Source organism: Lagopus muta, chromosome 2 (assembly GCF_023343835.1).
Source record: "Lagopus muta isolate bLagMut1 chromosome 2, bLagMut1 primary, whole genome shotgun sequence".
NCBI lineage: Eukaryota > Metazoa > Chordata > Aves > Galliformes > Phasianidae > Lagopus > Lagopus muta.
Window position 1 is genome coordinate 5,200,316 of NC_064434.1, and position 25,523 is coordinate 5,225,838.

The 25,523-nt window shown below is 43.6% G+C and overlaps 1 protein-coding gene across 1 annotated transcript in view; it reads left to right on the forward strand.

The window, feature by feature from the left end:
• FBXO16 (F-box protein 16) overlaps window positions 1-25,523 on the forward strand; it is a 37,771-nt gene that overhangs the window by 5,276 nt on the left and 6,972 nt on the right. The window contains exons 2-7 of the mRNA XM_048937450.1: window positions 700-842; window positions 6,128-6,163; window positions 13,473-13,679; window positions 14,941-15,105; window positions 15,956-16,161; window positions 22,560-22,665. Coding sequence (XP_048793407.1) covers window positions 747-842; window positions 6,128-6,163; window positions 13,473-13,679; window positions 14,941-15,105; window positions 15,956-16,161; window positions 22,560-22,665 — 816 coding nt within the window. The 5' untranslated portion in view covers window positions 700-746. The remainder of the gene's footprint in view (window positions 1-699; window positions 843-6,127; window positions 6,164-13,472; window positions 13,680-14,940; window positions 15,106-15,955; window positions 16,162-22,559; window positions 22,666-25,523) is intronic.

Here is a 25,523-nt window from a genome sequence, read left to right on the forward strand (position 1 = left end):
ATGGATTTTCTGACCAAAGTCCAGTTATTGGATTTCACAAAACGGAAGGGGAAATTGTGTTAAATGCCCTATTTACTTCAGGTAGGATTGTTTTGTTTCAAAGAGCAGCACAGTCAATACAAACCATCAAAACCAATCTGCCTGAAGACAGGATGCTGAGAAATTTCACTTGATTCTGGATCATTCTGGATTTCATTCTTTCAGTTAAGTGTGATGGAAACAAATTGGCCCTTTGAAGCCTGGCATTACATGCCAATCAGAATCAGCAAAAATCTGTCTGATGTCACTTAAGTAGATGTACAGGCAATCTCCAATTTTCAGTGCCAGCAAATGGGAAGAAATTTCATGTGCTTTCTAGCTTGCTGCAAATAGCCTCCTGTGATTACTTATGCAGCAAAAATCAAAGGCACGTTCAGTAACATTTGTGATGGGAAAGACTTGCTTAATTATTAATTATTGATATCATATTAGCACACAGAGGTTTCCATCAGGAAATCTGGGCTTTGCTGTCAAGTTACTATGAGTGCCCAAAATAAAAAGAAGGCCTTACCCTAACTGACCTTCAGGTAGTTTTGCTTGTGTCACTGCTGTGCTTTGAAGTCACTGAATTAAAATCGGCAGTGACTGGTTTTTCACTAACATACAGTAATGGAGTAGCACAAGGGTAATGCTGGTCTTTGTTCTGTTCAATTGTTGTAGGGGTTGGTGCTTACAGGACATTGGTAGATTCACCATCTCACCTACCGATGGCATTTGGGACTTCTAAAAACATGAATAGCCCCAAGCTACAAATCAAGATGAGCTCGTGGACACCTCTGAGCAACCCAGTCATGAACGAGCAGGTGAGTTCTGTGCAAATGGGTCAAATTCGTGGGATCACAGAACTGGTGAGTTTGGAGAGGACTTCTGGTGATAATTGAGTCCAACTCTTCAAGACAAAGTCAGCTAGAGGGTTCGCTCGTGATCTTGTCCAATCAGGTTTTGAATATTCACAAGCCTTAAAGCAAATTCTCAGTTTCATTTCACCAATTCTCAAGTCTCAGAAAACATTGACTTATCCTTTTGCCTGTGTAAATCATGAGTAATGGAATCAGAACTTCAATAACTTGTTTAATATTAGGAATAAATGTATATATATGGAATACATAGTCTTTATGATATATTCACGTGTATAAAACCTACTATGATATGTAATGTTCTAATGTATATTGCTTAAAGCATATAAGCATTTAGTTGAAGTATTCTTATTTTGACAAGTAAACCATTTTTAAACAAAGAATATGTATTCATTTCTTAGTGAAAGCCATTCTTTTTCTGCCTTAGAAGACTTAGCCCCAGAGCAAACCCAGTGTCAGTGTTTCTGAGTGGCCAGTGCTCCACCACAATTTGCAGGAGAGACCTTGGTACCCACACCCTCACTCCTTTGCTAAGCCTGGCCACGGTGAGATGGGGCTGACATTTTGTTAACTGAAGTGATGCACTCAATTTATAAATAACAAGATGCATTTCCTGGTCTCCCACTCTGCAGGCTAAATCTGGGATCTGCTAACGCAAGGAAGGTGTTTTTTTTTATCTCATGCATCATCAGGACAGCATTCCTCCCTCAGAGTTCAGTTAATATATCTGCTGATGATTCATTGAATTTAATCCAGAGTGGGCCATGACGTTACTCAGTGTGACTTCCTGGATTTCTCAGGCCCTCGTTTCACACACCTCTCTGTGTCCTCAGCTCAGTAACTAGAATTTGGCTATGATGTATCTTCCACAAAAGCATATACACTTCCTTAGGGATTATCAAGAAATGAAAATTTCATCACTTTGCTAACAATTTTTTTTTCTTGGCTAATCCTCTATACCATTAAAAGATTAAACCTTGTCTCTTGTCTGAATACCTCTAGCATTAGCTTCCATCATCTAAATCTTCTTCTGCTAGCTTATTAAACATTTTTGTAATGAGGTTGGGTTTTTTTTGTTTTTTTTAATTGTGGAAGTACTTTTACTCTGCTTCAAGCCAACACTTGATCTTTTTTTTGATAAACTAAACAGATTGAGCCCTTTGAAGTTCTTTCAGTTTGGCAGATTCTCCAGCCTTTGCATCATTTTAATGTCTGCTTCCTACACTCTTTATAACACATTTTTACAGACACACATCACTAGGTAATAAAGTGCGATCTGACTAGCAGTGAGTGGGTAAAAAAACCCCTTTCTCATCTTTTTACTCATCCACTCTTTAGGCAACGTGGTGTTGCATTGTGCTGCAGCAAATCTCGTAGGAGCTAATATTAGACTGTTTTGTACTCTTGCCCTTAGAATCATAGAATTGTAGAATCACCAAGGTTGGGAAAGACTTCAAAGATCATCTAGTCCAACTGTCCACCAGTGCTGCCCATTACTCCATGTTCCTAATCACCACATCTGTCCTTTCCTTAAACACCTCCAGGGATAGTGACTCCATGCTGGACAGACTGCTTCAATGCCTCAGCACTCTTTTAGGGCAGAAATGCTTCCTTATATCCAACCTGAACTATCCCTGGTTCAACCTGACGCCATCACTTCTTTTCCCTTTGCTAGTTACCTGAAGAAGAGGCTGAAGCCCATCTCACTACAACCTTCTTTCAGGCAGTTGTAGGGAGTGGTGAGGTCTCTCCTGAGCCTCCTCTTCTCCAGACTGAAAAATGACAATTTCCTCAGCTGCTCCCCATTACACTTGTGCTCCTGCTGCATTGCCTCCAGGGCCTCAATGTCTTGTCTTTCTCAGCCAAGTGTCAACAGACACCCTCAGATCCTTTTTCTCTGCACAGTCTTCCAGTCACTTTGCCCCAAGCCTGTAGCATTGCCTGGGGTTGCTGTGGCCAAAGTGCAGGACCTGGCACTTGGTCTTGTTGAACTTCATCCCATTGGCCTGAGCCCAGCTATCCAGCCTGTCCTCTGTAGGGCCTTCCTACCCTCAGGCAGATCGATATTTCCTCCAAGCTTGGTATCATTTGCAAACTTACTGAGGGCGCACTCAATTCCCTCATCCAAATCATCTTTAAAAATAATGAACAGAACAATTCCCAGTAGTGACCCCAGGAGAGCACCGCTTGTGACCGGCCGCCAGTTGGGTGTCACTCCATTCATCTCCATGCTTTGGGCCCAGCCGTCCAGCCAGTTCCTTACCCAGCAAAGAATGTACCTGTCCCAGTCATGGGCTGCAGCTTCTCCAGGATAATACTGTGGGAGACAGCGTCAAAGGCTTTGTTGAAGTCTAGGTAGACAACATCAGCAGTCTTTCTGTCATCCTCCAACATCTTAATGTTGTTGTTCTGGGTAGGAAAGAACCTACCTCCTATCTCCCAGACCTGTGATCAGTGATGAAATTCATTATAAAAAGTATTTGCTTCTGATCCAGGTTTGAAACTCTTTCATTTATCCCTACACAGCTCTCAGTGCTGGCTCTGCAGAGTTAGAAGAAAACAAATAGTTGCAACAAAAATATTGCCAACAGGTGAAATTGGGAGATAATCCAATTGATATATATAAGGTGTGAGAAGGTTTTATTTTCCCATCCTATTTTATTTTACCATCCTATCTCTGTTCATTTCTGCACTTTTGAGTGAAGACGAAGTCTGAAAAAGTAAAGAGTTTATAGAAAGAAGGTATGTGAAAAACAGTGAGAAGATAAAAACAGAGAGAGAAGAGGTGCCTAAGAAAAATACTTCTTAGATGAATTGGCAGTGAGGGGCAGGAATGGTGAGAATTTAGAGCTGGTCAATAGCATTTAAGCTCCATCTAAACAACTGCTAGGAGCAGGTTCAAAGCAGTTAGTGTAAACTTGCCACCTGTCTAATTTGGGTTAATCCATGAGATGCTGCTTCAGTGGTTCCTGCAGATTTCCCTAGGTTTTCAAATATGCTCAGGAGCACACTTGGCTGCACTGATGTCAGGACCCAACATGTCTCCTGCTTGTTGTATATCCTGAGTCTTGTTCTCCATCTATATTTTTCTGCCTTCACTGCAGCTGTCAGATCTTGCCCGTAGCATTACACTGGGTCATGGGCAGACATCTGTTTTAAATCCACAATCTCCAGCAGGAACAAACCAAAGTATAGAAGCCAGAGTTAGGAATATTAAGCAATATTCACACTCAGAAAAGCAGAGGAGGAGCTGCATTTAAGGAAGGACTGGAAGTCGAGAGAGTATTTGCCTTCAGTTAGGCAGAATTATGCAGTGGGACAGAAGAGCCTCAGTGGCATTTGCAGCAAAGACTGGAGGGATTTGCCAGACAGCCCTGAACTTGAGCTTATTTATAACTACCTAAGAACACAGATGTGAGATGGCAGTTCTCAGGAGCAACCTGGGCTTTGAGCTGAATCCTAGGCCAGCCAACCTAGCTAGGAGATAGGTGTAAATTGAAGGCCTTGGAGGAGGAAACAGTAAAAATGGATCTGATTGACTCAGCAGATGATTATACCAATCTGGGGCTATTCTATTGCTGATTAATGCTTCCAAGTGTCTGGAGTAGGCAGAACATTCTAACAGAGTTGGCTTAGTTGTATCTCCAAAAATGCTGAAAGCAAATATGTGTCTTTCTTTGATCAAAGACCATTAAATTGCATTCAGTTACATAAATAGCTCCGTGCCTCACTTGAATTATCCATCTCAAAACTTAGATCTTTGACTATTCATCATTTGCTTGTGGCAAATCCCTTTCCAAGTTCAGCTTGTTCAGCTTTTGTATTTTTTTCACTTTGCCAAGTGTCCCGCATGCAAATAAAGCAAATAATAACTGTCAACATGCAAATAAAGGAAATGTCACTTTTCACTCCTCACAGGAGACACTCCTGCTGAGAGAGACAGAGCTGATGCTGACAACTGCTGTACCAGACATCAGCACTGATAATGTCTTTCTCTGCATGAACCTTCTTTGCAGGCTGTCAAAGCAATAACATTTTTGGAGTTTATAATGATCAAACATGTTTTCCTAGTTGTGGTTAATAGCTGTTTTTATGCACAGTTATAAACTGGGCTTTTTCCTTGATCTGTCTTCTGGAGAAAAAAAAAAAAGCAGCAATACATCTGTAGCATTTCCTCACTTGCAAGGTCATAGTCCTGAGCATAAAGGCAGTTTTGTAGTAGTGGAAAGCCACGTGCTAGTGCTTTCATATCTAGCTCCCTAAGGATGAAGGTCAACATCACAAATCCTCTGCTGTATTTTGATACCATTCATCCATCTTGTTAGTTGTCACTGTAAAGAACCTAGGGACAGCATGAGCCACAACAACTGGCCTTAGTAGGCCATTGCCAGAGCTCTGTGATAGCTACCCACGTTGTATCCATTCCATTACCCACTTTCTCCAACTCAGGAGAACTGAAATCTACTGAAAAAAGTAAATAAAGATCCATGAAGGGCAACACAAGCAACCCAGGAGGTTTCAGGAGTGCTTTGATGGCACAGGTCATCAAGGAGCCAACAAGGGAAGATGCTCTGCTGGTCCTTGTTCTTATAAACAAGGAAGGATTGGCTGGGGATGTGTCCGATTCTGGACTCCCCATACAAGAAAGACAAAGACTTATTGGAATAAGCCCAGTGAAATATCACAGAAAGGATCAGGAAATCGGAGCATCTGACACATGGGGAAGAGTTGAGAGTTATGGGATTGTTCAGCCTGGAGAAGAAAGGCCTTATCAGCCTATAAGCCTACAGGCCTTATCAGTGTATTTGGATACCTGATGGAAGAAGGTAAACAACACAGAGCCAGACTTTTCTTGGTAGCTTCCAGGGAAATGCCAAGAGACAATGGCCACAAACTGAAATGCAGGAAATTCCACTGACCATAGGAAAAAACACTGTTACCATGAGAGTGGTCACACACAAGTTACTCAGAGAGACTGCAGAGTTTTCATCCAAGAAGACATTCAAAATCCAGTTGGATGTGGCCCTAAGCAACATACTTTAGCTGACCCTAGCAGGGACTTGGGACTTAACCATTCTCCTTAAGTTCCTTCCAACTTCACCCATTTTGTGATGCTGTTTCTATTTTCCAGGTTTCATAGCTTGTTTGGTTTTTTCAAGCTATGTTTTTTCTTAGCAGATACTGAATCCCCTTACAGTATTCATTTTTAATTGTGTGTGTATGTTTTACAGGTATTTGAAGAAAGAAGAGCCCTGTTCAGAAAATGGGTAAACTTTTCCTTTTATATATATTTAAATACAGTTAGGTTTCTGAACTTATCAAGAGATTACTGTAAGGGGAATGTATAACATCCTACTTTGAAAAAGGGGTTCGTTTTCCTTAAAGATACGTGAAAGTGAACTTCAACTTTTGATGAAGGCAAAGGTGCCTTATGTTGGTAAGTTTTGAACTTGGGAAATTACATTCTTTTCTCAAAATTTTCTGTAATAAGATAAGAAGCCCTCAGAAAACTCTGTGAAGTCTTCAGAGAGGATACTGGGTGTTCAGGTATTGCCTTTGCCTGATAGAAAGTCTTTAAAGTTGGTAGTAAATGACACGGTATCTACAAAGAGCACACACAGGGCTCCTGGTGCTGTAATCGCTGACCATCTCACAGTATCATGCCATCAATATCTTCATAACTTGTGTAGGAGTCAGGAAAGTGCTGTCATCCTATTTTTCATTAAAAAAATGAGGTATACAGAGACTTAGAACAGAATTTTCTGCCACAGCCAGAGATCACTGTAAGATAGGCATTCAGGATAGGGTTTCTCTGGCCAAGTGTGTATGACTGAAACAAAGGGATTTCAGCCTGACTGGTCTGGTCATCGTAGGCTCAGTGTACAGTCAACAGAAGGAAAGCACTGCTTCCAGAGGGTAATTCATCTCACTTAATGTAGGATGAAAGAGCAGCTCTCTAGAGATGCCTGCTTCTGTAGCCTATGAAGGCAGTCCTAGCTGGCAGCTGTAAAGGAATGCAACTGTAAGTGACTTACCCTGGAAGGAGATGGCACAGCATGCAATGGCAGAATATCTGCAACACCTGAAATATCACATTGTCCTTACTCTTTTATGAGTAAAAACCTATATAATTATGGGAAAGTAGCTGCAATCTGCTCGTCTCCTATGCAAAGAGGAATACAGACTCAGTGATTTTATTGCAGTAAATGAGTGGATGTATTAAAGCAGTGACTGTATGGCTGAGCCCTTTGCACATCTTTATAAGTGGAACCACAGAACCAGGTACATGGTTACGTATGGTACTCAGGCTAAAATGACATGTAGAAATAATGCTCTTTGAGAAAGGATATTTGCACAATAACTTTGTGTGAACTGTGATGCTTATTCTTTATGCCTAATAGGGCACTTGTGTGAAAGCTTTTTGCATGTAAACTGTTTCTTACAGACAAGCATTTTGATTTTAAGTTCATACAGATTATTCATCTTTATAGGAGATACATTGTCCACACCTTGTTATTTGTGTGCCTTTTGATAACAAGGGTCTTAACAAAAAACCAAGGAAACAAAATAATTGGACACTTGTTCACCTTTTAGCATGAAAGTCAGTAACTCACAAACTTCAAATCTGTTTCTTGCAAACTGATGGGTGTTTTAAAATGCCTATGGTATATATGCTGGTAAAAAATGTTGTTGGAACCTCTATTGAAAGAGCCAAAATCTGGAAATAACCTTCCCTAAACACAACACAAGTGCTGAATCATCTTCTGAAAGGTTAAATACCTGACCCCCATCTGACACTTGGTCAGTACTTCTCACCATGCTCCTTTGGAGTTAATTCTCCTTGTGCTTCTGTCATCCATCATACCAATGGAAAGGGCGTGGAAAGCACAAAAGCTGTTCTTAGCTCCCTTCAAAGCCTTTGGCATTATGTTGTATGCAAAGCCTAGGGCAGCCTGAGTTCGGGAGAAACTTTATCAAGAAACCACAGTGCTTTGGCAGGACTTTTTACACTGATTCACACAATCCTCTCAGGGTGCACTCAGGAAGTATGGACTAGATGAAACTGCTGGAGATTGGCTTTCTATGGCTGGGAATCGACATTCAGCGTAGTTACAAATGGCTTGTTATGAAACTGGAGGGCTGAAGTCCATCCTGAGTTCAGCACTGTTCATTTTTGGTGATAGCTGGGTGAGGAATGGAAGTACATACTTATTTACAGATGCAGTCAGGCTGGGTGTGATTTCATGAACTTAGAAATGATGAACTTAGAAATGATTAGAAATGAAAATGAAAAGTTCTGCAGTTTGATAGGGACAAATGGAAAGCGTTATGAGTGAGAATGATGTTTATGAAAACTGCAGATACAAGAAAACCAAAGTATGCTGCAACTCTGTATAAAATACATAGGGAATTATGAATATGACTGTCTTATAATGATAAAATGGGGAAATATCCCAAAGAGCTGTCTGAAAGGCAGAGCCATTGCCAGTGTTGTACCATGCATACTGAGAAAGGTGAGCACCAGGTGGAGGTGCTTCTGAGAATGGCCTCAGGTCCAGGAAACTTGAAAATGGTCTGTTTACTCTAGGGAAGATGGACAGAAGGTGCAGATATTGTAAAGGTTATCTTTACAATAACAGATTAAAGCACACGAAAAAGAAGGGAATGATCTCTGTATTCACGTTGGATAGGATAAGAAATAATGGGCTTGTATCTCAATTATGGAGGTACAATTGAGACACCAGCAAAATTTACAGCTAATTCACTGCTGCAATAGCTTGCCTTGGGGGCTAAGGGGTGGAAACCTCCACTGCAGGAGTCTTTTGAGGACAGGTTAGATAAATATTTGTCAGGATTATCTTCCTTGCACTAGGAGCTGAACTAAGTGTTTCTCAACCTTTTTAAGCTGATGTCTCCCAGGCTGTTGTGGTCCTTAAGACTGAGAAGCAATGAACTAGGTGACCCGAAGGGATTTCTTCTCTCTGTTTCTGCATGGCTGAGCAGCCCCAAAGGGTGTAGGACCGGCTGTGCTGCCACCTGCCCTATTGAACAAAAACAGTGGGACCCTCTACAGGCTCTTGGCTGTCTCACATTGCACTGAACTCATCAAGGTATAACTGCTGCACAGAGGGGAAGCAGTGGTAGTGCAGCAGATAGGCTGTCCTACATAGCTGTTCCCAGGGCTGAGTATTTGCAGGCTTTGATCTTGCTGGAGGCATTTGTGGTGAATTTCTATCACACTGCTTTACCCAAATGCTTTCCAGATACATACAAAAGATAAACTGCGCTGCTGTCTTTCAGTTGAAATACTTCTGGGAAAGCATTAACATTTCTCAGTTTCTTTTTGTTTTCTTCTAGCTGCTATTCTATATTGCACCTGGGGCAGATGTCCTGATGGACTCCCTCTCAGCTTCCCTTTCTGCTCTGTTCTCAATACTGCAAGCCAAAACTTCCTCCCTTTAATCTAAGAAACACAACATCATTTTGCTTTACCTTAACACTCGATGCTATTATGCTGACATGCAGGTTAGCGGGTAGACAATGAGGCTAGGGTTGAACTTGTATATTAAGATACCTAAGCTTAAGTGTCTCCATGTGATCAGAGCGTCTCAGCTTCTGCTCTAGCCAAATGGGATGTGGACAAATTGAGAAACCCTAACAATGATTCAGCTCACCTCATGGGTTACATCTTGTCAGAGTACCAGTTAATTTGTGGCAAAGAACCACTTGAGAGAAGCAAGGCTCTGTGGAGACCTGAGAGCAGCCTTTCAGTACCTAAAAGGAGCTGTAAGAATGAAGGGAACAGGCTCTTTAGCAGCAGTGGTGATAGGACCAGAGGAAATGGTTTCAAAATAAAAGAAGGGAGATTTAGATTTAATATGAGGAGAAGGTCTGTTACAGTAAGGGGTAATGAAGCACTGGCATGGGTTGCCAGAAAGGTGGTGTTGCCCCATCCTTGGACATGCCCATGTCAGGCTGGATGGGCTCTGAGCACTGATGGAGCTGTGGGTGTCCCTGTTCAGTGCAGGGAGTGGCACAGGTGGCCTTCAAATGTCCCCTCCAACTCAAACAATTCTATGATTCTATTATGGACACCAGGTGCTGCCTCTTTCATCCCTTTCTATTCTAACCCTTGCCTCCAAATAGATCACTGCATTGGAGCTGGAAGAAGGTGGTTGAGGAGGCAAAAATTGCTTCTGCTGAGCTGAACCATCCATCTACTTGCAAGTTATTCTGCTTTAATGTGTTCCAGAAGGGTAGTAGTGACTTAGGAGTTCTGTGCTGTGTTTGCAGAGCACAGGGCTGCCTGAGTGTGATTGTAACCCTGTGAACTCACGTCAATATTCTGAGTTGGAGGCGAGGATTATGTCCCAATTCAGTGGCTGGTTCAAGTCAGTAAAACAACCTGCCTGTTAGAGCAGAGAGGGGCCTCTTTAGGTTAAGCATCAGAGGTTCTGTTCCTCAGCTCTGAGGTCCTGGGCTCTCCCCTTGGTGTCAGGCTGCATTATTTGTGTGTGTGCACTCACGGATTAATCGTAAACTGATCGCAGGAGTAGAGGCTGGGCACTGCATTCCCTGGTGACACGGTCGGTAGCCTTATGTCACGCAGTCCCCGGGGAGACATTGTTCTCCAGGGCTTGGGGAAAGACACAGAAAAGGAAAAACGTTCCTGGCTGCGGATTGAGAAGGTGCAGTCCCTTGAAAAGGGGAATCCGGTCCAACTGGTTGGATTGCTGTAATCACATGCAAGGGGAGGAACTGTGGAGAAAGGCAGCCAAATGTGGGATGGGGACATGCTTGTTAATACTGGAAAAGAGACAAATCGTGCCTGCTTAAATACTTGGTTGCTGCTGAATGCGGTGGAGAAGAAGCTGTGTGTTCCCATGCTCCTGACAGGGTGACACTGATTTAGTGGAGTCTCCCACATGGTATAAGCTGTAAGCTCAGGCTGAGGATGCTGGAAGGAATTGCTCCATTGCAAAGCAGTGGCAGAATGGGAAGAGCTAAATGGACACAAATATTCTGTGTCTCTGAAAGAGAATCTATATTTCCTTTGATCAGTTCACTTAATCTCTTGGTGTGGAAGGGAGGAAGCCAGTTACCCCCTTGTCTCTGGAACTTATCCAGGAGAAATTTACCTTCGTTAATAGATGATTGCAGATTGTTTTAATGAGAAAAGGATGTAGCTGTGAACATGAATGAGGAGTCTGTGCAGCAGAAGCTCTTCCTCCTCCGGCACATGACAGAAAAAAACCTTTCACATCAAACTGAAAGTGAGGAAGGCACAGGCAAAACCTCCTCTGTTCCCCTGTGATGCATCTTCACCTGAATTTGTATTCTTAGAGAACACATTCCTAAGTGCTGAATCCAAAGGTCCTGCTTCAGTTTTTATTTAGCACTTTGCTAAACTCCATTAGAGGTGAAAGTTATATGCAAAATAGGGAGGGGAGGGAAGGGTGTACTCCTTAATTCGATGTCTGTTTGCGTATGAAAAGACATGGACATTTGGGAGCTTTCTTCTCTTTGGCTTTTTGCCTGGGTTCTGTGTTCCAGCCCTTCTTGTCCTTGCTGACCTACATGAAGGTTTTGTAAAGGTGTCTGCAAGAAGGAGCAGAGCTATTTACTGCTCACAGCTTATTGTCCAGTCCTGGAATTAAATACATCCAGGTAAAAATAAAGAAAGGAATGAAGAATTCTGTAAGATGAACTGTGAAGAAATTACTTCTCAGTTACTTTTCATCTGCCCAGTGTTGGGTTTGTTATTAGGTGACTAACTGGGGATTCGGGCTGTCACGGTGCAGGCAGCTGGACTGTCTCATGATAAGCACATGTGGCAGTCATTCAGCACTGTGGTACGTGGAACAGTGCGTCCATTGGCCTTGAGGAAGAAACTGGACTCTGGAGGGTATATAAGATACTGTTGAATTTCAATGAACGCCGTTTTACAGCATCCCCATATTGGTGTCTGTGTTGCAATGGCCCTAGCGAGGAGCAATAGTGGGTAGAGCAAGGAGAGATGGCTAGCCCCTGCAGTGAGGGATCCTGAAATGGTGGCGTGTCTGCAGCAGCCCAGTATATTTTAGACCATAGCAATGCTGGTCCTCCAGTTCACCATCAATTTTTGGTGTGGAAGCTGAGAAAAAAAAAGATTAAATTTGTAACCCATTTTGTTCTGAGAGAGAAAGGAAAGGAAGGGAATTGGGCATTGAATCTACCCAGCTCTTCATAAACACGTATATATATGCACATCTATACACGAAGATGCTTATAGATATATATATGAAGAGTTGTGTGTCTTTTTTTTCTTACTGCTATTTTTGATTTGTGGAGACCATGTTTAAATAAGTTCTTCAAATGCCCCTGGTGTTAAATGCAGAAATAACTGTGCTGTGATTTGGAGAGCAAGTTGTCAGCTGTGGAAAGCTGACTTCAGGAAACAGAAAGAGGAACATGTGTTAAAGGCATGGCCAGTGCGTGAGAAAGAAAGAAGCAAGGGAAGGCAGCATTCTCCAGACAGGCCTGGCTCTTTAGAAACTTGCCCTTTGTAAGGAAGGGGAGTTTGGCTCACAAGGAATCTGCACTCTGCCTCTGGAAGTCCACCTTTCTCTGTACCATTCTGCCGCCAGCGGTTCCCACTGGGGATTCCTGTTGGCGCTGACTACATGGTCCTCTGCCACGTCCTCCCTGCTGGCACTCCGTGCTGCCCTCGCAGCCAGGACTGCTCCTGCAGGTTTTGAGACAGATTGCACAGATTGTGGCGATGAGGTCAGTCTCCTCCCAGGAGATTCCTGCTGACAGGGCCCTTTCCATCCCCTGCTGTCAACACAGGCTAAACACCAGGTACGGCTGCCGTTGCTCCCACCCTGTTTACACAGCTCTGCTCCTCTCTGCTCAGTGCCGTTGTTGCTGTTGTATCAAGCGATACGTGCTTGTGTGGTTATGTGCTCATTTCTTCCCACAGTGAGGTCCAGCTGTTTTCCTCCTCCTCTTTAGATATCTGTCATAAGCACAGAAATGCCATGAAAAATCTCTTACTGTGCTGCCAGGTCTGTGTCACGTTTTCCTTGGGAGATGCAGGCAACTGATGTAGTTTCTCTTTGCTCTGCTTCTTTGCAGGCAGTGGGGATTTCTCTCTTATGCAGACTGTGGGAATAAATACTTCACTAACTGCGAGGCACTCAAATACTGCAGTTTTGGGGGCCATATATGGGTCAGGATAGGTGAGGAAGCAGCAGTCAACTTAGGACCCAATCCTGCAAACACACGCCTGAGTCTCCTTCTTTTAATGACTGAAGCCAAGTTTTCCAAACTGATCCTAGGTGTTAAGAGTCTTGTGAGGATGACTGTGTCCTGGACAAGGTCATCCTGGATCCTTTGAGGATTATAAATCATACGTTATGTGGCTTCTGAGTTTCTTTTAATGTAGCCTCTCCATTTGTTCCCAGTTCCTACGTGCTTTGCTATTGAGTGAGTCACCAAAAGCTGCTCTTTGGACACCTTCCCTTGCCTTACATGTATGATTTATTTTAACAAGCTGGATCTCTGGTTTCTCACAACCTGGAACTCTTTTTTCAGTTTATCAAGTGGACAGATGCTCAGAGACAGAAGATCCTGGTGGATCAGTTGGAGCTCTGCTCCCTGTCCCTGAAGAAATTCTGTGCCCGGAAGCTACAAGATCAAATTCCTATCGAAGCTCTAGATTTTACCATGAAGCTTCCTAGAGTTCTGTCCCTGTACATCTTCTCCTTTCTGGACCCACGGAGTCTTTGTCGATGTGCGCAGGTAAAAAAAAAACCAACACATGCTAAGATTCAGAAAGTTGGGTCAAGAAAGATAAAACAAGAAACAGAACCAGGTTACAATAAAGCTGTAGGAACGCAAGAATGCCTTGTGACCTGGCACCCTGGTGCTATATGCTTAGTGACACTCGTACGAGATAGAACACAGCACTTCCCCAGATCCTAAATTAAATCAAATTGGCCAATGTTTATGAAAGTGAAGACTAATTTTGGGAGCTCAACGCTAAGCCATTTAATATGTGGCACTTTACAAGGCTGATTGTTCTCAAGAAGGCCTGGTGCTTTCTGCAAACCATGTTCTTTAAAGTATTTTGCACAATGTGCAGAATCATTAATTGTTTGAAGAAGCCCATGGTGGTTGTAAAGAAGTGCATACACTGCTTTAAGAAAAATAGCAAAAACCAGATCCATTAAAATACTTGAAGGTAAAGTGCTGGATGTGCAGAAGCAGAGAAGTTATCAAGGTGCTTTTGAGCATACTGTCTAAGGATTCGATCTGCTAATGTGTTCCCCAAGCTAGTTCTGAATGAATAAGCTCAAATATGGGTGACATGATTACTGCACTAACAAACACAGTACACCATATATTACTACTAATACATATACTAATACATCAAAATCTCAGCTTTCTCTAGTATTTCTCTCCAACAATTCATTTTTTATGAAGATGAGCCACAGGTATTCATGCACAGACAGGGAGAAAATAGATTAGGGTATGAGAAAGGAAGGTCCTTACAGTGCTACTTCTGTCATGTCATTGAATATTTGCTGTTATAAGCACAATTGTGCAAATAGATGATGCTTGCCCTTAGGCTAGAAGAAGTATTGCATGCAAGGTGACTGTGCAATGGAGTATAAAAGCAGAACCTGAGTAGGGAGAAAACTGAATGTGTGTATCAGACCTGGGGGGGTTATTTTTCTGTTTTTGTCAGCAAAATGCAATGAAGGGTTTGTTCCAACTCCTATGCACTTACTGGGTAGAAATGCAGGAAGTTGCCCTAAGTGAGCTGAAGTCTTTCCTTTTGACTAGTGATCTTTAGAGCATTTCGCCCTGCACTGGAGATCAACCAACAATGAGCAGATCATGAGGAAATCTGGGTTTACATGGAGTTCAAACAGCACTGAAGTACAGTGTTAGTTTAAGGAGCTGCATCCAGGGGAGATAAATCTCCAGCTGTAATCTGAGATGTCTGAAACCCCAAGATGTTGATCTTCTCTTATATGTGGTTACTGGTCATCCACAGGTGAGCTGGCACTGGAAGAACCTGTCTGAACTGGATCAGCTCTGGATGAAGAAATGCTTGCATTTTGGTTGGTACATCAACTTCATTCCAACCCCCTTTGAGCAAGGAATCTGGAAGAGACATTACATTGAAATGGTGAAAGAGCTGCGTGTTACAAGACCAAAGGTATATGCTTACCAGCTCTGGAGGTGTTCCACGCCAGTTATAATACTCTGGGCTAATAGGGTTACTAACTTTTAAACTTACTACCTTCTCCCACTAGTAAGAAGGAACATACATAATTTTAAATTAGAATCTAAACTCATGTGCTGCCATGTGGTCTGCTTTCTCTCATCCACCCCTGGTAAGGATGAGAGGGAACGAAAACCTCAGAGGTTAGGAAGGAAGCAGTCACCAAGGTCTCCCTCTCCTCCTGTCCTCTCTTCAGATTGTTCTGAAGTAATCCTCCAAATTTCTCTCTCCAGCACTCCAGGCTTTTCCCCTCTCTTCTCCAGGTTGCAGGGAATGTGATAGCCTACCTCAATCTGATAAGCAGGACTGGGAAGCCCAGCATTGTCCCTGCTGAAGTTTCAGAGTCAGTCTAGCTGGTGGAAAGCTAAAAAACCCCACATGTTCTGCCTGTTATAGGCTCCGTGTTGGCTCATCCTGTCTTCTTCAAAGGTGGCAGGGTCATTTTGGGGAAGTGGAGCATTACTCAGTAGCAACTGTTTTCTCTTGAGATTCATTGATCCAGACCCCTTGTTAATGGGACTGTGAAGGCAGGAATCTTCTGCCTTCTATTCAAAAACTCAGACCTCTAGCCAGCTCCCTCATAGGCTGTCTCTGAGGTCAGTGGATGAAGCCAATGCAACTCAGCCCATCTAAGTGCAGTGGGCACTGAGATGTGCACTGCTGGGGTGCCTATTTCTGTCCAGTGAATTAATACCTAGTTCTTACAAATCTGAGGTCAGGTAAAATCAATCACATTTTCACTGAAGGATAAAATTAATTTTCTTCTTTTAATGTCTCTCATTAGACTGCTTCGAAGGATGAGTCCATAGTTACTGAAGTACAGAAAGTGAGAAGTAACACGCCAGAAGGAAAACATTCTGCACCAGAAAAGAAGACTAGAAAGAAGAAAAAAGAAATTCCACCCTGGCGTTCACCAGACAAGTGCCCAAAAGACACCATGAGATTCAACTGCCTGAACAACTATGATCCCATCGAACAGGCCAGGCAGGCGTAAGAGGCTTTGTCTCTGCCTTTTGCTTTTTCTGTGCTAATTGAGTATGTCTGTGTCCTTTGCAAGTTCCCTCTGCCTGTGCTTCATGCTGCCTGGAAGCCTTGTAGCTCTGCAGCTTGGCTGCAAACCCAAGCTAGCACACTGTTCTGCCTTTCTGCCTTTTCTCGTATTGCTCTTGATCTTCTTCTGGTTGCAGCTTCACTGCTTTGCGTCCTTTCAGCACTGTGCATTGGTAGATCTTGTTAGCGTCTGCCTATAAAACAGGCTGTAGCTCCTGGGGAGGTTACACAGTTCTAAGGGGAAGAATTAGATCAAGAGATTGTTCAAGATTTTTTTTAATAGGCTTGTAGTTTTCTAAGCTACAAAGTTGAGAGGAATATGCAATTTCTGCACGAAAGAAAGATGAATGATGATATACAGTTCTATCAGTTCAAGGAAATTCTGGCTGAAAAGAGATTTAGATGTTCAAATGAGAGTGCAGGTATTAGAGCATGTATGTGTGTATATGTTCCACATGATATGCAAGTAAGAGTAGGATTTGTGTCTATGCTAGCTGGGATGGAGTGCTTAGATCCATCAGTTCATAGGCTCCCAGAATTACCTGGTCAACAGCTGACCAAAGAAAGTATTTCTGCAACCCAGAGCAAAGTCTTGCACATTGACTTCTTTCCTTTGGCATATCTGGCATAAGGTATTTTCAGAATCTCAGGACTGTGGTCAGATTTCGGCAAGCACAAGCAAATGAGGCACAATAGCAAGGAGAGCACAATAGCAAGGAGGCTGTGGTAGTAGTGCAAAGGAGTGTGTCCATTACTCATTTAAGGCTCTGCCACCTCTCCTTTTTTTCATGGACATGCTCTCAGCAGTTGCCTCCATCCAGCTGATGTGCAGTAACTTGTGAAACTGTGGTAACATTATCATTAGTCTGAGCCTGGTGTAGACGTAGTGGATTAACTTGACCATTGCCTCCTTCGTATGTGAGTCCCTGTAAAAAGGACTGCACATTCTCACCCAACCAAAAATGCACAGAGGAGGATATTCCTCTTCCCTGTGCCAACAAAAGCCTTGGGAACCACCTAATCCACAATGAATGTATCCAGGTTGTACATTAAGTAAATAACTGATATTGCTGAGATGAGCACTATGCACAGGAACAATCAAGCCACAAATTACCCCAGCCTAGTGATTATTTGGCTAAGCAGAAGTGCACTTGCAGAGGTTCTTTCTCAATGTGATTAACTTTGCTGGACCCACCGCTCCTCCGGGGTGTTCCACAAAGTTCCCAGTGTGTGAGCAAAAGCCTTTTATGAATCATTTTTTAATCCGCGTCCCCTAGTCCTGGGATACTGCACTACTTCAAAGAGCATTCCAGCTTTCACCTCACCCTCTTTCTGCGGTATATTTCCAAACTCTAGCATTTTAGGTAAAGTTCTCTGATGCTTTTAACAAAATATTTTGACAGAATGCCTCTTGTTGAAATAGTTGCTCCAATATTATTTGTCAGCTGTGAAGCGTTCCTATGTAGCCTGTTCCAGAGACTTATGTGAGGTTTAGGGTTCCCATGTGCTGGTCATGAATCAGTGTCAAAAATGGGACAGGCCCTGTTCAAAGAGTTTGGAAGTTGCTTGTTCCAGCACTGAGCTGTAGATGCAGCTGACAACCAGATGCTAATGATTCTGAGTTGCTAATCATACAGTATACTGACTGTTTTCTTCTCCTAAGTAAGATTTGAGCCTCTATCCATTTGTGCAATGGAGGATATTTTAATGCCTAGTGATCTAGCAAATCTGGCTTTTATCCGTAATTACAGAGGATTATGGCAAGGAGAAAAATGAATTCTAAGAGATTTACTTGTTTATCAAGGATCTCCCTTTAATATCACTTAAGCTGAAAGTAATTGCTAGTGTGTAGTCTTGCCTGTAATGACTCTTATTTAGCAATACAGGTGTGTTGTTTCAAGTGCTGACCCAGCTACCTGCTCATGTAATGGTGTTTCTGCAGACAGTGTCCCCTCTGCAGCCCCTTTCCAGAAATCCTCCCACTAAGGCTTTGTATTGCATCCTCCATCCTTTCAGCTGCATGGGGACCTGGTCTCCTGCACCTCACCTGCTCCTTGTCTGCAGCAGGACTGGTGGGACACCCCATTCCAGGCTTGTGTTTTCCTCCCATGGCAGCAGCAATGACAGCAAGCAGGCAGCTTGGTAAGAGATCCAAGTGGCCACAAAATGGTAAAGTGCTCATAGCCCTTCTGTAATGCCAAGCTTTGTTTTGTTCTGCTGATGGAGGTTGCACTCAGTGAGTATCTAGTCTGCTGTGCAAGGAAAGGTAATGTGAGTGCTATGCAAGCTGATCCATCATACTGCAGCCTACAGGCTCAGGCAGACCCTGCCTGACCAGTGTACAGGGTTGTAAAGTAGAACAGAGAAATGAGATAAAGATCTCTGACCCCCTAGGCTGTGTTAGGTATAGTTATTTCTCAGATTAGATGAATGCTTGGAGCTCAAGAGCATAACATCCACTCTTTGTGTAGACTATATGTCAGAAGTAATGAAATCTATGTAAAATGAGATTCCTAAAACAATGGGAGTGATTTCCTAAAATACAGGGTTTTGCAGTGGTAGTCTGGGAGAGGTAATGAGTTTTGCTGCAGTCTGAATGCATGTAGGGAGGGGCAAATATTTTCTTGGGGCAGGTTATAAGCATGGGTGAAAAGGTGCAGCAGAGCTAGCAGAAACACAGCAGACAGCCAAAGAGATGGCTGAGAACAAATAAACCATTCTTTCCATCTGCCTGCTGCTGTGTTGAGAAAAACAGAACTTATAGAAAATTCTTTGTGAACAAACAAGATTACATCAAAGGAACACCTGACGCCATCATCAAAGAGGTGTGTGAGACTAGTCACTGGCTACTTCTTTGAATCAAAGTCAATCTGCCTAATGCTGGGTTAAATCTTGCAGAATTTAAGAGGTAACAAAAAAATTAAAGATTTTCCTAGCTCCTGGAACTGACTAAAAATCTTCTCTATGCTCGCTTTCTGCTCCAAAAAGAAGAGAGAACTCTCCTGGGCATCGTAACAGGGTGTCAACTCTGAAGCCAAAATATTGTCATTTAAATGGTGGAGTCATCCTCTGTTTCTTTGTTGGTCGTTGCAGAGGAACCCTTAGCTACAACTCTCTTCCTCCATTTTACCTCCACACCACTGTCCACTCAGAGCAGAGAATTCCTTGCTTAGCCAAAAACTGAGCATGGAAGTGCGACAAGCAGCAGCCAATTCTCACTTATGTAGGAGAGTGGAGTCAAAGGGAGTCATAAAGTCATAGAATCATAGAATAGTTTGTGTTGGAAGGGATCTTTAAGCTCACGTAGTGTCAACCCCCTGCTATAACCAGGGACACCTCCCTCTAGCCCAGGTTGCCCACAGCCCCATCCAGTCTGGCCTGGAATGCTTCCATGCAGGGGCATCTGCAGCCTCTCTGGGCAACCTGTTCAGTGTCTCACCACCCTCACAGTAAAGAATTGCTTCCCAATATCTAGTCTAAATCAAGACTCTTAGACTAAGAGTCCTAAGAGATGTAAAACAAAACATGTACTTTGGCCTATGAGACCATAATTGGGTATTTACTTTTGAAGAAGTAAATAAACACATTTCTGTAGAACAATTTGGTAGGTGTTTTGCCTGGTCAGGGCTGGTGCTTCATGTCAATGGGAAGAATTATAACACTGGGCCACTGCCAGATAGTGCTTGAAAGATGGTAAAATGAGGTTAATTTGCAATCTGGATGATAATTGAGTCTTGACAGGTTTGTTTTGTTTTGTTTTTGTCTTTTTTTCTGATGCCTTGATTTTTTTTGCTGCTTGCTCAGGAAAGCATCAGAAATGGTACCTGAGAACCTCAATGATAAATATTCCTGCAGCTTTAGAGGAGCTGGGAATCCTGGAGTATGATCAGTACACGTTTCTTGGTTCAGATGGGGAAGTGTGGGAAAAGCTCAGTCTCTGAGCAGTGAAATCAACAGCAGTGATGAGCAGATGCGTGGTCGAGGGAGTGACAAGGAGATAGAGGAGATACAGACAGGGGTAGAGTTACAAATTGCCTGGAGGCCTTATCAAAATCACTTGCTAGAGTTATAGTGGTGGCTTTCAGTGCTGCTGCACGTCTGTGAGCAATATATCACAAGGGTGATTTCTGTTTGGTCTGTTTTCTGCCTGAATTGTCCAGATAGTTTTTTTCATTGTGTGCAAACAGAGACGAGCGAGGACGGATTTGTCTCTTTGGGAACACGAAGCAATACCCCAAAGGTGAAATGAAGCATTTTTATCTAAAGCTTGGGACCACAGTAGCAAATTTTCCCTGGGATTCTGAGCAGGAGGGGCGTTCCTTTCCAGCTGTGCACATCCAGTTCTGCTGGAAGGCATCTGGTGATGGTGCTGCTTGGTGCCAGTAAATCAAAAGATCTGCCTCCCACTTTATCATGACTAATGAATCCTGATTCTAGCTGAGCACTGGACCCCTGCCAAGACTGTGTGCTTGTGCCTCGAGAAAGAGCCCTGCTCCTTCTCATGACAACAGCTCAGCCAAAATGAAAGCTCCTTCCCCCAGCCAGCCCTGCCTTCTAGCGCTAATTCAGTTAGATAATTTATGGACATGGGCAGGCTCTAAAAACAGTTGCATATTGTGCTGAAATGTTTACCCAATGAGAAAATAATTACTTTCAGTAATTGTTCTGTCAGCAGCCTAGGCCCAGTTTCTGACAAAACGGGGCTGGGCTGTGTGAGAAGGGCACGATGTTTCGCTCGTCCTCTGCATCCCAACGCCTGTGTCTTGCTTTTCATGTTTCTGAATAGCCAGCCCCATGCTCCCTGCCTGTGGGACTCGTGGGAATTTAAAACACTCCTTGGGAGAGAAAAGCAGGGTGGGAAGCACTGAGTTCAGCACTGGAGCAAGAGCTGCCTTGCCCTACTCGGCTGTGATGCCATCTTCCTTTGCAGTGTCTTCCTTTCCATCCTCACCACTCATTGTCCTGACTGTGGGCTGAGATCACTCCCTGCTACAGGGGGATGCTCTGACCCCAGGAGCATGGACTTTAGAATACGGCAGTAGAATTTAAACTCTTAATTTGAGACCATAAACCAAAGTTTGACAGGATATTGGTGTTTTCTCCCTGCATAAGTGGATCAGTGTGTTTGTTTTCTGAGTGGATGGGCTTATTCCACTGCTGCCACTGGACTATCAGGAATGGAGTCAGAGCCACTCCTTATACTCTTACAACACTCCCAGCTGTAACAATGATGGAGAGCCTTCCCTATGCTGATTCTTTTTGGCAGAATACTGCCTTCTTATCTAAAGATGACCACATTGTTCCCTATAGTATTTGGGCTTGAATTCTCTCTCTCTGATGTTAGTGTTTACAAAGAGACTGCAATTTTCCTCAATTTGCTATTTGAAATAATTTGTCTGATTTGTCTTGATGGTTTTTGATCTGCAGCTGGTCTGGGACTAGTGAATAACAGACTGCTGCTGGCTGCTTGTGAGGATGTGCACGTTATGCAGTGCAGCCCTGCTTCTTTGTTGGATGAGGGTTGCTTTCAAGGTTTGCTTCCACCCGGTGAATTCATGACTTCATGTTCACTATTTGATTTTTAGCATGCTTTCCAGGAGCCCAGACATGCTGGTGGTGGAGCTGGGAGGTGAACCCACAGAGCACACAGAGTAGCTGCTTTAAATTTACTAAACCTGTAAACTTAGCTGTGATTTGCAGAATGTGAATGTGGAAGGGGAATGAATACTTTCAGACCAAATGTGTTTGTGAACCTGTCCAAATTCCTAAAAAAACCTTCTTATAGTACTCATTTGAATCCTGATACTGGAGTATTATGACAATTGGCCATATTCACTTAATTTTCACTCTCTGGAACATGCCTGTTCTGTTTGCTATCATATTAACTTTAATTATAGCTGCAAATAAAATCATTTACATTCATAAGAAAGTCTACTTGGCTATAGTAAAGACGAATAACTTGTTTAAAGGCAAGTCCTCTAACCCTGTTTATGTTGCAAGTTACATGGACTAAATTAAAAATACAAGCATTATTTTGCTAAATTTCCCTTTCTGTGAATTCCCTTGTGTGTTTACCCAGTGATGTGTTCATATATCCATAAGTGTCAAGGCAAGTACATGCATTTGAATGCTATGAAGCTATCAAAATTAAAAAAATAGCAAGCTCCTCTGGGCCACAGAACTGCCTGTGCACTCTTGGTCTGCCCCAGGTACAAGATAAAATGTATGAGCTCAAACCATGTCTTTTCGGGTGGCTTATCATAAGGAATTTTCTTCTTCTCCACCCCAGGGAACAAACTCCATAGCATTTGTTAATACTATTCTGTTCTACTCTGCAGGAGAAAGAAAGGAGGAGGGGAGACCCCAGACCTTAGCTGGCAAGCAGCTAGGAAGAAAAAGAAAGCAGTTTGTGGATCTAAGAAACTCCAGAAATCAACATCACTGGTGAGTATCCCTGGTTTGTAATTATATTAGTCTGTTGTCAGTTACACCCAGGAATATTGTAGCTGAGAGCATTTACTTAACTTAGGCAACAGTGAAACTTTGCTCCTGACTACAAGCAGGCTGCCAGGCACACGTGCTGCCTATCTGGCTGGTAGCAATAAGGCCATAAGGAGGAACAAATCATGCCACATCTGCCTGCTCCAGGGGCAGTTTCTCGTTGTGGCCCAGACACAGCCCACCTGCAATGGGAAAAAAGGACAGCAACTGTCTGTGTGTAGACACTGATCCTGTTATCTGCTCCTTCCTCACTTTGTGTACTCCATGGTATCCTGACAGCCAGTTTCCACTGGATCAGTTCTCTCATGACATTTGCATCTTTCCCCAGAGCCACTCTTCCATTTCCACAACTTTTGATTATTGCAGTTTGAAGTTCTTTTATTACTTTGTTCATTGCACTGTGCCTGGGTAAGCAGCCCTAAGGTCTTAATGCTGAGGATTCATTGTGCTTATCGCTGGTAAAATAGGGCATCCTCACATGAAAGGAGTCTTGGGAAGTCAGGCTTCCAGAAAGCATCATGGGTTTAGCTTTTGTAGATAGGGCAGCAAATAACTGCCAAAGAAAGATGTGCTTGCAAGCGTATCAGGGCTTTTCGCAAACCTGGAAGCGTGTTTCCCAAGCAATGAAAGCCAGGGAACAGCATGTGAGTTGAGCCAAAGAAGGTTTACATAAAAAAGAAGCATTGTCTCCGGAGATTGAGAGGTATTCTCCTGACCCATATATAGCCTCTTTGAAAGGAAATAGATTCAGTCAGTGTTAAAGAACAGAAATATTATTAAAGTTATTCAACGTGTGTCTTAAAATTTCCATTCTCCAAAGGCTTCCTCTGTAGCCTTTAGATCAGAGAGACTTTACAGTTTCATTCCTCCATGGCTTCTCATTTCAGATTTAAAGCTGTTTTATTGTCAGTACAGAAGTGAAAGAATTTTAGTTCAGGCTAGAAAGAGGGGGCTGATTTTTTTCTTTCCCTAGGGTTTAGGAACTTGTTTAAAGTTATTTAACCTGCAGCCCGCAACTAGAAGGTGGAAACACCTAGTTGGAGTCCCAGTGTGAATCCCAAACCCTCTTTTATAAATTCAGCATCAGTTTTTGCTATAAATTGCAGCAGTACAAGGTCAACTTGTATTTACGCCTGTGTCACTTTCTGTTGGCTGCTCATAGGATCATAGAATCATAGAATCACCAAGGTTGGAAAAGACCCACAGAGTCACCCAGCCCAACCATCCACTGATCATCAATACTTCTCACTAAACCACGTCCCTCAACACCCCTGGGGTTGGTGACTCCACCACCTCCCTGGGCAGCCCATTCCAGTACCTGGCCACTCTTTCAGAAAAGCAGTATTTCCTAAAGACCAGCCTAAATCTCTCCTGGTTTGGCAGCTTGAAGCCATTCCCTCTAGTTCTATCACTAGTCACACGAAAGAAGAGGCCGACCCCCAGCTCACTACGACCTCCCTTCAGGAAGTTATAGAGAGCAGTGAGGTCTCCCCTGAGCCTCCTCTTCTCCAGGCTGAACAATCCCAGCTCCTTCAGCCGCTCCTCATCAGCCCTGTGCTCCAGACCCCTCACCAGTCTTGTCGCCCTTCTCTGAACCCGCTCCAAGGCCTCAATGTCTTGCTTGCAGTGAGGGGCCCAAAACTGGACATGTTACTCCAGCTGCAGCCTCACCAGAGCTGAGTACAGGAGGACAATCACTGCCCTGTTCCTGCTGGCAGCACCTTTTCTGTGCAAGCCAAGATGCCATTGGCCTTCCTGGCCACCGGGGCACACCGCTGGCTCACGTTCAGCTGAGCATCAATCAATACCCCCAGGTCCATTTCCTCTACACAGTCTTCCAGCCACTCTGCCCCAAGCCTGTAGTGTTGCTTGGGGTTGTTGTGGCCAAACTGCAGGACCCGGCATTTGGCTTTGTTGAACCTCATCCCATGGGCTTCAGCCCAGCCATCCAGCCTGTCCAGATCCCTCTGTAGGGCCTCGCTACCCCCAGGCAGATCCACACTTCCAGCCAACTTGGTGTCATCCACAAACTTGCTGAGGGTGCACTCGATGCCCTCATCCAGGTCATCAATACAGATACTGAAGAGGACAGGCCCCAGCACCGACCCCTGGGCAACACTGCTCACGACCAGTTGCCAGCTGCATTTAGCTCCATTCACCTCCATTCACCACCACTCTCTGGGCCCGGCCCTCCAGCCAGCTCCTTACCCAGCCAAGAGTGCACCTGTCCAAGCCTTGGGCTGCCAGCTTCTGCAGGAGAATAACGTGGGAGACAGCGTCAAAGGCTTTGCTGAAGCCTAGGTAGACCACGTCAACAGCCTTTCCCTCGTCTACCAGATGGGTCAGAAGATCATAGAAGGAGATCAGGTTGGTCAAGCAGGACCTGCCCTTTGTGAGCCCATGCTGGCTGGCCCTGATCCCCCAGTAGCTTTAGAGACATTATTTTTTCCATAGCAAATAGTCATCAGGAAGCGTTTAGCTGACACTAAATGGGGATGTTAAATTCTCTGCCCACAAAAAGCTCTGAGGAGATTCTTAAAGCTGCTGCATGCTGTCAAGTCCTGCCAGGTCCACCATCCTCCCTCGGTGCCTCATAGGCAGTTAGGACAGCCTGACCCAGGGGTAAGCACCCTACAGCTCTAGTGGTCACAGCTCAGTGACATTAGCCCAGAACAGAACTTTGTGTGTTCTTGTTATGCAATCTTGGTAGCACTATCTTCTTTTTGTGTTAAAATTTGGGGCAGTCCATGCTGTGTCCCTCTTTCCTAGACCTATACATTGAAAATTGACTTGTATTTCTC